This window comes from Trichoderma breve, chromosome 5, assembly GCF_028502605.1.
Source record: "Trichoderma breve strain T069 chromosome 5, whole genome shotgun sequence".
In the NCBI taxonomy this organism is placed as follows: Eukaryota; Fungi; Ascomycota; class Sordariomycetes; order Hypocreales; family Hypocreaceae; genus Trichoderma; species Trichoderma breve.
In genome coordinates, this window is record NC_079236.1 from 333,823 (window position 1) to 346,522 (window position 12,700).

The following is a 12,700-nucleotide window of genomic DNA, read 5'->3' on the forward strand; positions in this document are numbered from 1 at the left end:
AAAAAGCTGCGGGCGGATCAACTTTGATGCGGGCCTTTCTCCAAAAGTGGGTACATTTCTCAGAACCAGGAATCCCAGCCGTGAAGCCGCGATTCGCACCTCTGCATATCAACCACGACGAAAGAAAAAAAAAAACCTGCGAAAGCTGGACATATTCAGACCAGCACGAACTAAATTTCTGTAGCGAAGAGGCACTTCATGCTGCTGCTCTGCGGAAACAATCGCGCCTGCCGTCACGTCTCAATGCAAGCCGAGAACCCTGCAATTTGAGGCTGCATCTGGAGATTTTGCTTCCGCGAGAGCTGCTGACTGCTGGAACTCTTTTCTTTTCTTTCTCTCTCTCTTCTGCCTCTACTTGACCCTTTTTTTTTCTTTCTTTCTTCTAGGTGCCAGCATTGATCTGACGCAAACAATCCAATCCGCCTCTACAACCTGCCAGCGTGACACTGCTCTCGACTGTAGAGCCTTGTCAGCATGGCCTACAACCATTACGGAGGTACTCAAGGCCGAGGCCAGTCTCGAGGACGATACAGATCCGCTAACGGAGCTTCAGCACCGCACAATCCTTATGGCGCGCCTCCTGGCTATGGCTATCCGGGCGCGGCGCCAGGTATGGCCGCTCCTCCTGGGCTAGGTACGCATGTCTTGTCCTCTTTTGCTTCTCTCCTTCGTCTCTCCACCGACAGACAAGATGCTGACCGTTTGTCTCTCTCTTCAGGACCTCCTCCAGGCATGTCTCCCGCTCCGGGAATGGCCCCCCCGCCGGGCATTCAGCAAGCCAACGTGCCTCAAGCTAATCGTCCAAGTGGTCTGCCTGCTTTCCAAGCCCCGACCAACATGCCGAACATCAACTTCAATGCCCCCGTGATTCGACTGGGCACAGGAGCCTCAGCCGGTGGCGGCAGATCCGACGACCGACCAGCACAATCGGGAGGAAGAGCTGGGCTTGGTATGGAGAGGGGATCAGAGCAAGGGCGAAATGCGGCCAGGGAGACGATGCAGACGCTTCTTCCACCGACGAGCGAGGAGAAGCTGCGGACCATCTTTCTACACCAGATTCCGGAGGGACTGGGTGGCGACGAGGGCACAAAGAAGCTTCTTGGGGCCGTTGGCAAGCTGAAGCGCTGGGATCCGTCCGATAGCGTGTCAGAGGAGCGAAAGGGAACCAAATTTGGCTTCGCTCTGTTCGAGGACATTGATTCCGTAGCAACTGCCGTCAAGCTCCTGACTGAAGAAGAGGTGCAAATCCCCATCAAGAAGCAGCCCAGCTCGAGCGACCCGCCGGCCGACGACAGCTTTGACGATGTGGAAAAGACCAAGCTGCAAGTGGTTGTTGATCCCACCTCGCTGAGCTACCTGGAGACATACAAGGAGAACAAGGGAGACGATGCGTCCCTGGAGCAGAGAATAGAGCAAGCTCGCGCAGCCCTCAAGTCAGTTCTTCGAGAGCTATTCTACCCCCCTGTTGTCGAGACTACCGACGTTAATGGCGATGTTGCCATGGGGAATACGGATACCGAGGAGAACGTTGAGGTGGTCAACATTCCCCTGGCGCAAGAAGATGAGTTGGCAGATATCCCGCCTGAGATGCGAGAGGTCGTTGCAGGAGAGATTGCCGCCTTCCGCGAGCGTAGCAACCAACGGGATATGGAGCGTCTCCAGCGAGAAGAGGAGCTGGAAGAAAACGAACGACGCCGCAATGGTGCAGCCCGGTCAAGGCTGGCCTCACCGCCGAGGAACTCGAACAATGTGCCGCTGGGACCTCGTGGAGTCTCAGTACCAAACGCCCCATCCGGACCCAAGGGCCAAAATGGACCGAACCGCGGAGTGGCCTTTGTTAACGGAGGAGTGAACAACGCAGATGGGTCTACGAGACGTGAAGATGAGGACACCGATGCGAGCGATGACGAGCTCTGGAGGAGACGTGAGGCTGAGCGCAAGGCTGAAGAAGACAAGATGTATGCGGAAGCAGAGAGGAAATGGGTCAACCGAGAGCGATCACGGCAGGCGGCGTTGGAGCGAGAACGAGAGAGAGAGAAGCACGACATAGAGTCTCTCGAACGAAGGAAACAAGAGCAGCTGGAGAGAGAAAAGACGTGGGACGATGAGCGAGAGGCTACCCGCAAAACGCACAACTACTACCGAGATCACGGCGGCTGGGCGAGAAAACGACAATCTGATCGGGCTGAGGAGGAGGCAAGAGATGAAGCCGACCGACAGGCCGAAAAGGTGGAGCGGAATCGCGAGCAGGCCAGGCTGGAACAGGCGCGTGGCATGGCGGATTCTTTCTTGGACCAGCAGGCTCGGGAGATGGAGCAGCGCGAAGCTGCCGCCGCCGCCGCTGCACCACAGCCATTCAAGCTGTCACTCGGCGCGGCGGCACAGCGAGCTCAAGCCTCACGAGCAGCTCCCCAAAGACGCACCATCGCCGAGGTGGAGGGTCTCCTGGACGACGAGGAAGTCGAGTCCACGAAGCGCCAGCTCATCCCCATCCAGCTGGACGCCTCCTCCGGCGCGGCGGGCATGACGGAGGAAGAAATCTCGCAGGCGGTGCGCGCGCTGGCGCAGGAGATTCCGTCGGAGAAGGATGGGCTCTGGGCGTGGGAGGTGAAATGGGACTTTATGGACGACACGGTGGTGCGGGACAAGCTGCGGCCGTTTGTGGAGAAGAAGATTGTTGAGTATCTCGGCGTGCAGGAGGAGATGCTGGTCGAGGCCGTGGAGGAGCATCTGCGGAAACATGGCACAGCGGGTACCTTGGTGGAGGAGCTCGAGGGGGTAAGTTTTCTTTTTCTTTTTGGACCCATGCATTCCTATTCCTATTTCATTTTCTACTTGGACAAACTGCAGAGAAGTACTTGGAAAGCTAACCTTTTTTTTTATTAGGCCCTGGACGACGAAGCAGAGGACCTGGTCAAGAAGCTCTGGCGTATGCTCATCTTCTTCACCGAGTGCGAGAAGCGAGGCTTGCCGGCGTAAAGAGGGACATCATCACTATAATGGCATGGGATTGGGGATTCTACGAGCTACTACTCTGCATTAATCTGTTGCTTTCTTTTTGGCGTCCTGTGAAGTTTCCCGTAAAGGGAAGACACAGGGCGCCATTTCGAAGTCACTTTTTTCTTTTTTTTTCCTTCACTTGAAGATGCAAATATGGGAGATGTGAAAGAGGACAATTATAGGAAACGGGAAAAAACTCCATCTTGTATGTACAACTAGGGTGTTTTGGGAGACAGACCCCGGGCTTTGAAAATTCGTGTAGGATTTCTCTGTTATATGTAAATAAACAATGGTAAATTTTTCAGGGAATTGATGGGAATTGTGTGCTTTGCATCTTGCTATTCGTGATACCACATCATTATTATCATTAATCAATCCATACTCAAATTAACCATGTAAAAACTGTGCTTCTAATTCGTCAGTAACACTCACTAACCACATCTTGTAATCACAAACAGTAAAGCCTAGCTCAGCTCAAAAGCTTCCCCCAGAAAAAAAAAAAATGAGGAGAGCCTCCGAGAGCCGAGGCTGGGGACAACAGCGCCCCACACAGACTTGTCCAAAAGGCGCGTAAAACAGCCGCTTATTACTCGTGCTCTCTCTTCTTACTCGCTGGGAGGAGCCGGACGGATTACCGCCAAAATCCCCCCTTGAGAGCCCAACTACTCACCGCGCTGGCGAATATACACTCGAACGTGAATATCTGAGCCGTGTTGCAGCGGCCATGACCAGCTTGACCGCGTTTTGAGGACCGTCTCATTGCTTTTCATTTGCTGAATGAGATAAGGGAAAGAGGAACAAGGCGAAATAGGGGCAGAGAGAAGAAAGTGAGAGAGACAGACAGACCAAGCGGCAAAGATACAGAGAGAGACACAACAAGCGATAATCTAGGTGCCGGTCACCTCCTCCCCCGGAGTATCAAGTTTGTTTCTGGCACTCATATGCCGTCACCACTCGCCTTTGCTTTGCCCTGTCAGCCTCGCTCGCCCCCTTGTCCAATTGTCTGAGGCAAGCAACAATGGCCATCTCCATGATGAGCTCGCCGCCCGCGGTCGAGGACGTCATCATCACGGCGCCTCGGCCACACATCCTGCTCATCACCATCAACCGCCCCAAGCAGCTCAACTGCATCCGCCACGACATGCACTACCAGCTCGACCGCCTGTGGAAGTGGTACGACGCCGAGCCGGCCCTGCGGTGCGCCGTCATCACCGGCATGGGGCGGGCCTTTTGCGCGGGCGCCGACCTCAAGGAGTGGAACGAGCGCAACGCAAACCCCGACGAGCCGTCCAAGAAGGCTCCCGAGGCCGGCTTTGGCGGGCTCAGCAACCGCCAGGGCAAGAAGCCCATCATCGCCGCCGTCAACGGCCTGTGCCTGGGCGGCGGCATGGAGATGATTCTCAACGTCGACATGGTCATCGCGTCTGTCGATGCGCGCTTCGCCCTGCCCGAGGTGGCCCGAGGCGTCGTGCCCATCCAGGGGGCGCTGCCTCGCCTCATCCGCTCTGTCGGTATGCAGCGCGCTTCCGAGATGGCCCTGCTCGGCAGGATCTACAAGGCCGACGAGATGCTTCGCTGGGGGCTAGTCAACCACGTCATTGCCCGAGGAAGCGATGTCGTCGGCGAGGCCCTTCAATGGGCCATTGAGCTGGCCAACAACTCGCCAGACTCCATCATCGTGGCCCGTCAAGGCCTACTCAGCGGCTGGGAGGCGGAGAACCCCAAGGATGCCACCGACCGCATTCTGACGGAGATCTACACCAAGATGGACGGCGGAGCCAACATGACGGAAGGTGTGCGGGCCTTTGTTGAGAAGAGAAAGCCCATTTGGAAGGATAGCAAGCTGTGAGATTAGAAGAGAGGTGCAAACCAACATGATCCCTCAAACAACACCAAGACGAGAGAGGAAAGTGTTGGACGGGAATGTCTTGGATTTGGCGTTTTGGTGATGCAATCGATCAAGGCCAGCAGCATGTCCTGCATGCCTTGGATGTACATATGACCCGTTGTAGTATCAGCGTAGCAGTCGGTATAAGCAAAATCTGCTCTGTTTTCTGTCCTGCAAATATTCTCGCCATGCACGCTACTGTACTCGTACATGGATTACAACTCTGCACTGGAGATGGATAGAGATGCAGCTACTGTTCAGCCGTCCAGTTGTAATGGAGTCGCAGCGCTGTTTGGACAGATACAAAGTTCCTAGTCTCCGTGTCGATTTTCCCATCTCGATTGAGATCCGGCAAGTTGGGAGTGTCTTATCCGCCACACACTAACACACACCGTACACACACCTCACCCAGATTCTCTTTGGCACTCCTCAAAGGTAAATCTCTCTCGTAATGCTGCTGTATGTCGACTAAAAGGATTCAGCTAGGCGATCGACAGCCCAGCCAAGGGAATCACGATCAACACACCGCACATCAAAAGCCCAGAACCAGAATGGCGTAAACTGACAGATCCAACAGGGGGTGGAGAGTCAATTAGTCAAATCTGCAGCTAACCTATTGAGAACAAACCTTGGCTGCATTGAAATTACTCTTGCGCCCAAAGAGTTCTAGGCACGGCCCGTTGCGGAGCCCCGAGCATACTTGGGCCATATCCGCAGAAAAGGGCATCTCGAAACTCGATATCGCCCTGTTAACGTGGGCTGCTTGTGCTTGTGTTTGTACGAACCAACTCCATATCATATCATCTGCCAAGAGCTTCGTTTTCGTCTCCTTATTATCGGGAGGAGAAAAGCGTTAGACGACAGTGGTACAACTTCCGGAACATGTGTTGCACAATAGTTCACGTCATAAAATCTCCCCGTAATGATCACGGAAGGCGGCCGGCAGCAAGGATAGAGAGAGACAGTGTGCCGTTCCACACGGGAAACCAGGCAGCAAATAGCACCAATGGACGAGACAACGGGCTCGAGAAACATGCTCTCGATGGCGTCGTGCGGCTGGGCGACGTACATAACAACCTTTCCTTGAATCTGCGGTCCGACCTCAGCCGCAGCAAGAGATGTCCGCATTTATTCCAAATCCTCCGCATGTGACTGGCCGAATAATCTCGGCGGACGAGTTACCCGCGTTATCAACACCGAAGCCCATCGTCGCTCACTGGCTCGCCTTCAAAGCAGCACTGAGACATGCATGTGCTCTTCTGCGACCTTTCCCCGCTCTGATGCGCAATGTCTTGAATCTCAAGGTGTCCCGCCAATCCCTGAGTAAAGGGGTCTTCTGCCGTCTCCCCCATTGGTCGCTAGTCCCCGGCATTTGAGAGACGTGCAGCTCCTCCATCTCAACAGGGAAGCGATCAACGCCCTTCAGCCGGCTGGAGTTCAGCCTCTCTCACAGATACTCCACACGGCCGCGATGGACAGAAGAAGTTGTGTTCGGGGAGAGTCCAAGGCTAATGCGAGACGAGAATTCAAGACGGAGAACGAGCTGCAGAGTCATGTGTATGAGCCGTCCAAGATGAGCCACGCTCATGATCGCAAAAGTACTAATAATAAGCCGCGGGCGCCCCTCTCGTGCTTATGGTTATTTCCAGTGCCTAGCTCTTCTCGTTAATTTTCTGATCAGGCACACTGGCAAATCCCCTGGCTCCGCCTCATCATCCACATTGCCAATTTGGTCAGATTGATTTTAAAGAGCCCACATATAACTGGCCATGGCTTCTGGGAGCATGCTAGATCCAAGTTCCGCCGAGCACCCAAAGGGTCGTTCGAGCTCAGACTACATCGCGGCAGCCATCATGGAACGTCCAGCAAGTCCGACGCCACAGAATAGAACCCCGAGGAAGCTGATTCTTTGTTTCGACGGCACGGGTAACAAATTCCACGGCGATGATAGCGACAGCAACATTCTGAAGATCTTCCGGATGCTTGATCGCACTGCAGATGATCAGTATCACTACTACCAGCGTAAGTGTTTGGCGACGCGTGCGCGCTCGCGCCAGTGTCGTCATGAACAAATAATTCATGAGCACGACTGACTCTATATTCACTAGCCGGTATTGGCACGTACGTTGTGTCCTCTTCACTTACACACACTGGTCTGAAAGGGCGCATTCGGTCATGGTATCAGAAAGCCAAAGACTCGGCAGTTGGCTCGTCCTTTGACCAACATGTCGTTGGGGGTTATCGTTTCCTCATGCGCTTTTACAATCCTGGAGATGAAATTTACATGTTTGGCTTCAGTCGCGGCTCGTACATTGCCCGCTTTTTGGCTGAGATGCTCGACTACATCGGTCTCTTGTCTCACGGTAACGAAGAAATGGTTTCATTCGCCTGGAAGGCATTCGCCAACTGGCAGAGTCGCCGCGGTGGTGACAAAGATGAGAAGCTTGCCGAAGAAGATGAGAAGAAGAAGCATGAAATGTACCACTTCATGAAAGGCTTCCGTGAGACTTTTTCGCGACCGGTGGGCAGAATTCGGTTCCTAGGCCTGTTCGATACAGTCAACTCTGTGCCTCGGTTTGAGACTGCGTGGATGCAGCGAAGCAAGTTTCCATACACGGCGCGTAGTAGTGCCAGAGTCATCCGGCATGCAGTTAGCATCGATGAGCGACGAGCCAAGTTTCGACAGGACTTGATGTATCAGCAACACAACAACAAGCGTCGCCACAATACGCACGGCCACTGGAAGAAGGACTTGGGGCACATGCTCGGCCATGACCAAGATAATGAATACAGTGGAGAAGTAGACGGTGGAGAAAGAATGCATAACCAAGGCCGAGGCAGACGGCCTAGCCAACAGACGACAGCAGCGGACGGACGGCCGTCATCGGCAAACCCACAAGCCAGCAAGTATATGCCATATAGAGCCAGGTCAAGATCTGCTGCCCGCCCAGAACGCCGCCTGTCAGTAACTGGCTGCAATGCCTCAGATCAGCTTTCTGTCGTTGAATATGAGGATAGCGGCGACCAAGATATTGACGAAGTATGGTTTGCCGGTGGTCATGGCGACGTGGGGGGTGGATGGCAAACAGATGTCGAGGGCAGCAAGAATGCAAGCCATGTACCTTTGATATGGATGGTTCGTGAAGCCATCCGTGCTGGCTTGAAATTCGATCTAGAGAAGGTCCAGGAGCTGGATTGCTTTGACTTGTACAACGAGTATGGCAGCGCCGGCGTCAAGAACGGCCGAAGTGGTCAAGAGAGAGGACCCGACATTCTTGTTAATCGAGATGGCGAAGAGGGGGCAGAGCCCTTTGCACCTTCAAGCCCGGACACTATGGGCGATGACGACGACCAAGATTTCAAGAAGACGTTCCTCGAGATGATGCACAAGGCACATATCGCGAAAATCCACGACTCACTCGTCTATGGCGGCGGCCTTTCCACAATGGCTGTCACCGCCTGGAACATGATGGAGTGGATGCCATTCCGCCGAATGGATCTTCAATCCGACGGGACTTGGAAGCCCATCAACTGGCCACTGCCGCGCGGAGAAGTGCGAGACGTTCCGAACAACGTCCGCGTCCACGGCAGTGTCATCCGCCGCATGCAGATGGATGAGAGCTACCGTCCAGGAAATCTGATTGTGGGCGGAGGCGGCCGAGGAATGCGCCATGCACCTGAAGAGTACGGCATTGGTGAATGGGTTTGTGTGCAAGAAGAGGGCGATCCCATTGGAGAGATTTGGGTGCGAAAAGGCGACCCTGTGAAGCTGGAGGTTAACAAGAAGAAGAAGAAGAAGAAGTCAAAGAAGGAGAAGGAGAAGGAGAAAGAAAAGGAAAAGAATGAAAGGCAGAATTAGGCGATTGTTATTGTTTTTGGATGAGCTATGGAAAATGCCGTCTTGTGTTTTGTGTTCATGGTCATACCCCAGACGGAGACGGTTCCGTCACGTTAGTTTGTATTCTATACCACTAAGGTAGTAATAATTAGCACCTCAACCACCCGAAATTACAGCGTTGTCTGCACATCTATGGCATACCATTTAGAAGTGTCATTGCTCAAGGTGTATCGGACACGAGGCAATTGATTTTCAGAATTGATGGCATGTGTTTATCGTGAATCAGTGCAAGTTGTAGATAATGCTCTGCTGGAACAATGGAAGGAGGCCTTAAACTGGAGCTGTGTCACGTGGGAGCTCCTGAATCGCCTCCTACAACGAACTTGTACCACGACGAAACAATTCCTTCTTCCGTTCAACATCTCAGCACAACAGCATCAGATGCTACGATCAACGACCCGAAACGATGAATTGACCGACTCAGACCTCTTCTAAACCACTTCCACCTCTGCAGCTCACGACTAGGCCGTTTCATTCACAATGCCTGTGCCAACCATCTTCTATCTCATCGAAAACGGCTTTCCACAGGTCATCCACGACAATGTCTGGAACATCGTCTACGCCGTCGCCGCCGTCACATTCCTCGTCCTGCTAAAGCTCTACTCATCGGGCAGGTCGAATCCCTCCGAGCGCGACCTCCATGGCAGAGTCGTCATCGTCACCGGCGGAACGAGCGGGATAGGGGCAGAAGTGACATACGAGCTGGCAGCCCGCGGCGCTCAGCTCGTCCTGCTGACCCAAGTCCCCGCCTCAGATCCCTTTCTCGTCGACTTTATACAGGATATTCGGGACAGGACGGGCAACCACATGATATACGCAGAGCAGGTGGATCTCGCCAGTCTGTACAGCATCAGAAAGTTTGCCACGAAATGGGTCGACAATGCGCCTCCTCGAAGATTGGACATGATTGTGCTGTGCGCATCGACCATGACGCCGGGAGGAGGGAAGCGGACCGTTACAGAAGAAGGCGTGGAGGAGATGTGGCAGGTCAACTATCTTGCCAACTTTCACCTCCTAAGCATCCTCAGCCCGGCTCTCAAGGCGCAGCCCTTTGATAGAGATGTCCGCGTCGTCATAGCGACATGTTCATCGTACATTGGATCTCCCTCCCTGAAAGAAGGTCTCGGAAATGCGGAAAAGGGCTGGTCTCCCGGCTCTGCATACGCACGAAGCAAGCTCGCCCTCAACGTTTTCGGCTCATACTTCCAGAAGCACCTTGACGCATACAAGCGCCCTGATCAGCTTCCTATGAACACCCGGGTCATTTTTGTAGACCCCGGTCTCAGTCGAACACCCGGCACGCGCAGATGGCTGACCCGAGGCTCGCTCATTGGCCTTGCGCTTTACATGTGTTTCTACGCCATCCCCTGGTTCTTGCTCAAGTCGCCTCACAAAGGTGCCCAGTCGATTCTGTACGCCGCCATGGCCGGAGACCTCGGGCGTGGCACCGGCGGCAAGCTCATCAAGGAGTGCATGGAGGTAGACTTTGCCCGGAGAGAAATTAAGGACGACGAGGTAGCAAAGAAGCTCTGGGAGGAGAGCGACGCCCTGATTGAGAAGACGGAAAAGAACGCCGCAAAGAAGAGAGGGCAGCAAAAGGCCAAGGAGGATAAGCTGGCCGAGGAGAAGAAGGAAAAGGAAAAGGCAGAAGAGGTGGAGAGCCTGGTAGCTGCTATCAAGAAGGGAAAGGAGAAGGAAAAGCAAAAGGAAAAGGAAAAGCAACAGAAGCAAGGCGCAAAGAGCGGTAAAAAGGGCAAATGATTTATTCATTTATTTTTCTTTCTTTTTTCTTTTTCTGTTTACTTATAGACAATGATGCAGCATGAGTTCAATTGCTTCGTCAATCCCATCAATAGAGATAGATTTCCGGCGCTGATCCTCATGCCAAAGCTGTGTCTACTCCTCCGTGGAGAGCTACCGATGAACCTCGGCTTAGTAAGGCCGGCGCCCAGCAATTCCATCATAGCGACTTCATGCAGCTAATCACAGCATCTTCATCTTCATTCTCATCCTCATCCTCATCCTCATCCTCATCCTCATCCTCACTATCCCCTATAACACAGCACCCAATTGATCACATTGATTCTCTTCAAGAGCACCAAAACACCCATAATCCGTACTGCTCTATCAATTCCACACCACAAAGCCAACGCAACCACCACCATGACGCCCTCCCTCCAGTCCATCCCAACAACCGCCCAGCTGCAGGCAATATGGAACAAGCACACGCACGCCGCGCCAGCCCACAACGCATCGACAACGCACCCCGTCTTCTTCACCGAGAGACTGCGGAAGCCATCCGTCGGCTCAGCGATTCCATCTCCAGTTGCGGGATTCAGTCCCGTGGCGCATGGCTATGTCTACCAGGAGACGCGGAGTGGCGCAAATGCGCCCAAGTTGTGAAGATATTTTGTATCCGGGTAAGTTGCGGTGATGTAAATATTCGGGGCGAGGTCTTATATTAACCTGTTCTACGGTGTTGTTCTAGATATTAGCATTGTATTGTTTCTCTCAGTTGGGTCGGTGTGGCGGATGAGATGACATATCGAGTAACAAATGTGCAGTTTGCTGGCTTACAAAAGGCTATACTAGTATACTACTACTACCAAGTAATATTGATCTGCTTGCACATTGAAAAAGAATAGCGTCGCGTTGTAATTATAACTCAAAGTACTTTCAGCGTTAGGTTCCCATTGACCGCAAATAAAACAAAGAATTCCTCGTGAGGCGTGCACTCTCCCGTTGACTCCCAAAAAAGAACATCAAATCCCTACTATGAATACATGGTTGCAGCATCTAGGCTTCGCTGCTCTGATCAAACACTTAAAAAAAAAGAAGAAGGGAAATTGAAATCATGATAGCGTCATCTTCATGTCTTAACCCTTGACTGAGATGACGATAATCATGATGATGAGAGCCACAACCAGGATCAGCAGCGCCATGAGCTTGACATTCTTCCACCACATCTGCCGCTTCAGCCCGCGGCTCCGGACCCGAAAGTCGCGAGCGCTGCTCCCCAGCCTGTCCGTCTTGTCCACAAGCAAATCGATCCTCTCGCCTCGCTCGAGCAAGCTCTCAATGTTCTTCGTCATGATGCCTCTAACATCGTCAATCTCGCGCTTCGCATTACCAATCGCGTCGTTCATGCCGCCGCTCGTCGTGCCAAACTCCACCATCAGGCTCTTCATCTCGGCGTTGAACGACCCGGCGCCGTAGTTTGGCATCTCGGCAAAGTCGCTGTGCTCGGGGAACTTTTCAAAGAATCGCTTGCGGATCTCTAGCAGGTATCCGAACGGCACGCGACGGCCCAGCGACCCGTCTGCGATGACGAGGAAGGTCAAGCCGCCGGCGGCCGGGTGTTCGGGATAATCAGACGGAGCTTCGGCGACATAGTGAATCTGGTTCTGGCCGTGGGTGTACGTCAACTTCTGAGGGGTGGTGTGCTCAATCTTTGGGAGGATGATGGAGGCGAGCGACGAGGTTTGTGACGAGGCTGAGGTTGTGCATTCGGACAGGATTGTGGTCTTGTGGGCGATGCAGGAGCTGGTGATGCCTTTGTTAGCATGGAGATACCGAACAAGGGCGCTACAGAGCAAAAGCCCCTATAGCTTAGGGAGCTTCAACGTACTAAAGCAGCGGAGTTGCGGAAGAGGAAGACGCCATTTTGGCGGTAAATTATGAGTCGCCTTGTGTAAAGATGTTGAGATTTCGAGTCTGGTGTTTGTCAGACAATGTTGGGGCGAGTAAAAGGACGTAATGGAACAAAGCAAGGCAGAACTCGGTGATTGTAGGATGCAGGCAGCTCGCTGAAACTATGACGAAACTGCGTCCACAGTTTGCCGCATTGGCTGCAGGTCCGCCGGCCAAACGCTAATCCGGGTCCGGCAAATCTCCGAGAGATGCCATTGGATCGA

General features: G+C 53.3%; 6 protein-coding genes across 6 annotated transcripts; 5 read left to right on the forward strand and 1 right to left on the reverse strand.

Moving 5' to 3' along the window:
• Positions 1-474: 474 nt before the first annotated feature.
• Positions 475-2,979, forward strand: T069G_07816 (PWI domain-containing protein; the record flags this gene model as incomplete). Its single annotated transcript, XM_056175026.1, has 4 exons — positions 475-496; positions 554-634; positions 719-2,778; positions 2,887-2,979. The coding sequence occupies 4 exons, from the start codon at positions 475-477 to the stop codon at positions 2,977-2,979; spliced, it is 2,256 nt and encodes a 751-aa protein (XP_056025975.1).
• Positions 2,980-4,018: 1,039 nt separating this feature from the next.
• Positions 4,019-4,849, forward strand: T069G_07817 (enoyl-CoA hydratase/isomerase domain-containing protein; the record flags this gene model as incomplete). Its single annotated transcript, XM_056175027.1, has 1 exon — positions 4,019-4,849. The coding sequence occupies one exon, from the start codon at positions 4,019-4,021 to the stop codon at positions 4,847-4,849; it is 831 nt and encodes a 276-aa protein (XP_056025976.1).
• Positions 4,850-6,657: 1,808 nt separating this feature from the next.
• T069G_07818 (uncharacterized alpha/beta hydrolase domain (DUF2235) domain-containing protein) lies at positions 6,658-8,747 on the forward strand (the record flags this gene model as incomplete). Its single annotated transcript, XM_056175028.1, has 3 exons — positions 6,658-6,910; positions 6,997-7,849; positions 7,907-8,747. The coding sequence occupies 3 exons, from the start codon at positions 6,658-6,660 to the stop codon at positions 8,745-8,747; spliced, it is 1,947 nt and encodes a 648-aa protein (XP_056025977.1).
• A 519-nt stretch (positions 8,748-9,266) lies between these two features.
• On the forward strand, positions 9,267-10,547 carry T069G_07819 (short chain dehydrogenase domain-containing protein; the record flags this gene model as incomplete). Its single annotated transcript, XM_056175029.1, has 1 exon — positions 9,267-10,547. The coding sequence occupies one exon, from the start codon at positions 9,267-9,269 to the stop codon at positions 10,545-10,547; it is 1,281 nt and encodes a 426-aa protein (XP_056025978.1).
• A 402-nt stretch (positions 10,548-10,949) lies between these two features.
• On the forward strand, positions 10,950-11,189 carry T069G_07820 (uncharacterized protein; the record flags this gene model as incomplete). Its single annotated transcript, XM_056175030.1, has 1 exon — positions 10,950-11,189. One exon carries the CDS (start codon positions 10,950-10,952, stop codon positions 11,187-11,189), a length of 240 nt encoding a protein of 79 aa, XP_056025979.1.
• A 473-nt stretch (positions 11,190-11,662) lies between these two features.
• T069G_07821 (synaptobrevin domain-containing protein) lies at positions 11,663-12,449 on the reverse strand (the record flags this gene model as incomplete). Its single annotated transcript, XM_056175031.1, has 2 exons — positions 11,663-12,329; positions 12,415-12,449. The coding sequence occupies 2 exons, from the start codon at positions 12,447-12,449 to the stop codon at positions 11,663-11,665; spliced, it is 702 nt and encodes a 233-aa protein (XP_056025980.1).
• Between the last annotated feature and the right edge of the window lie 251 nt (positions 12,450-12,700).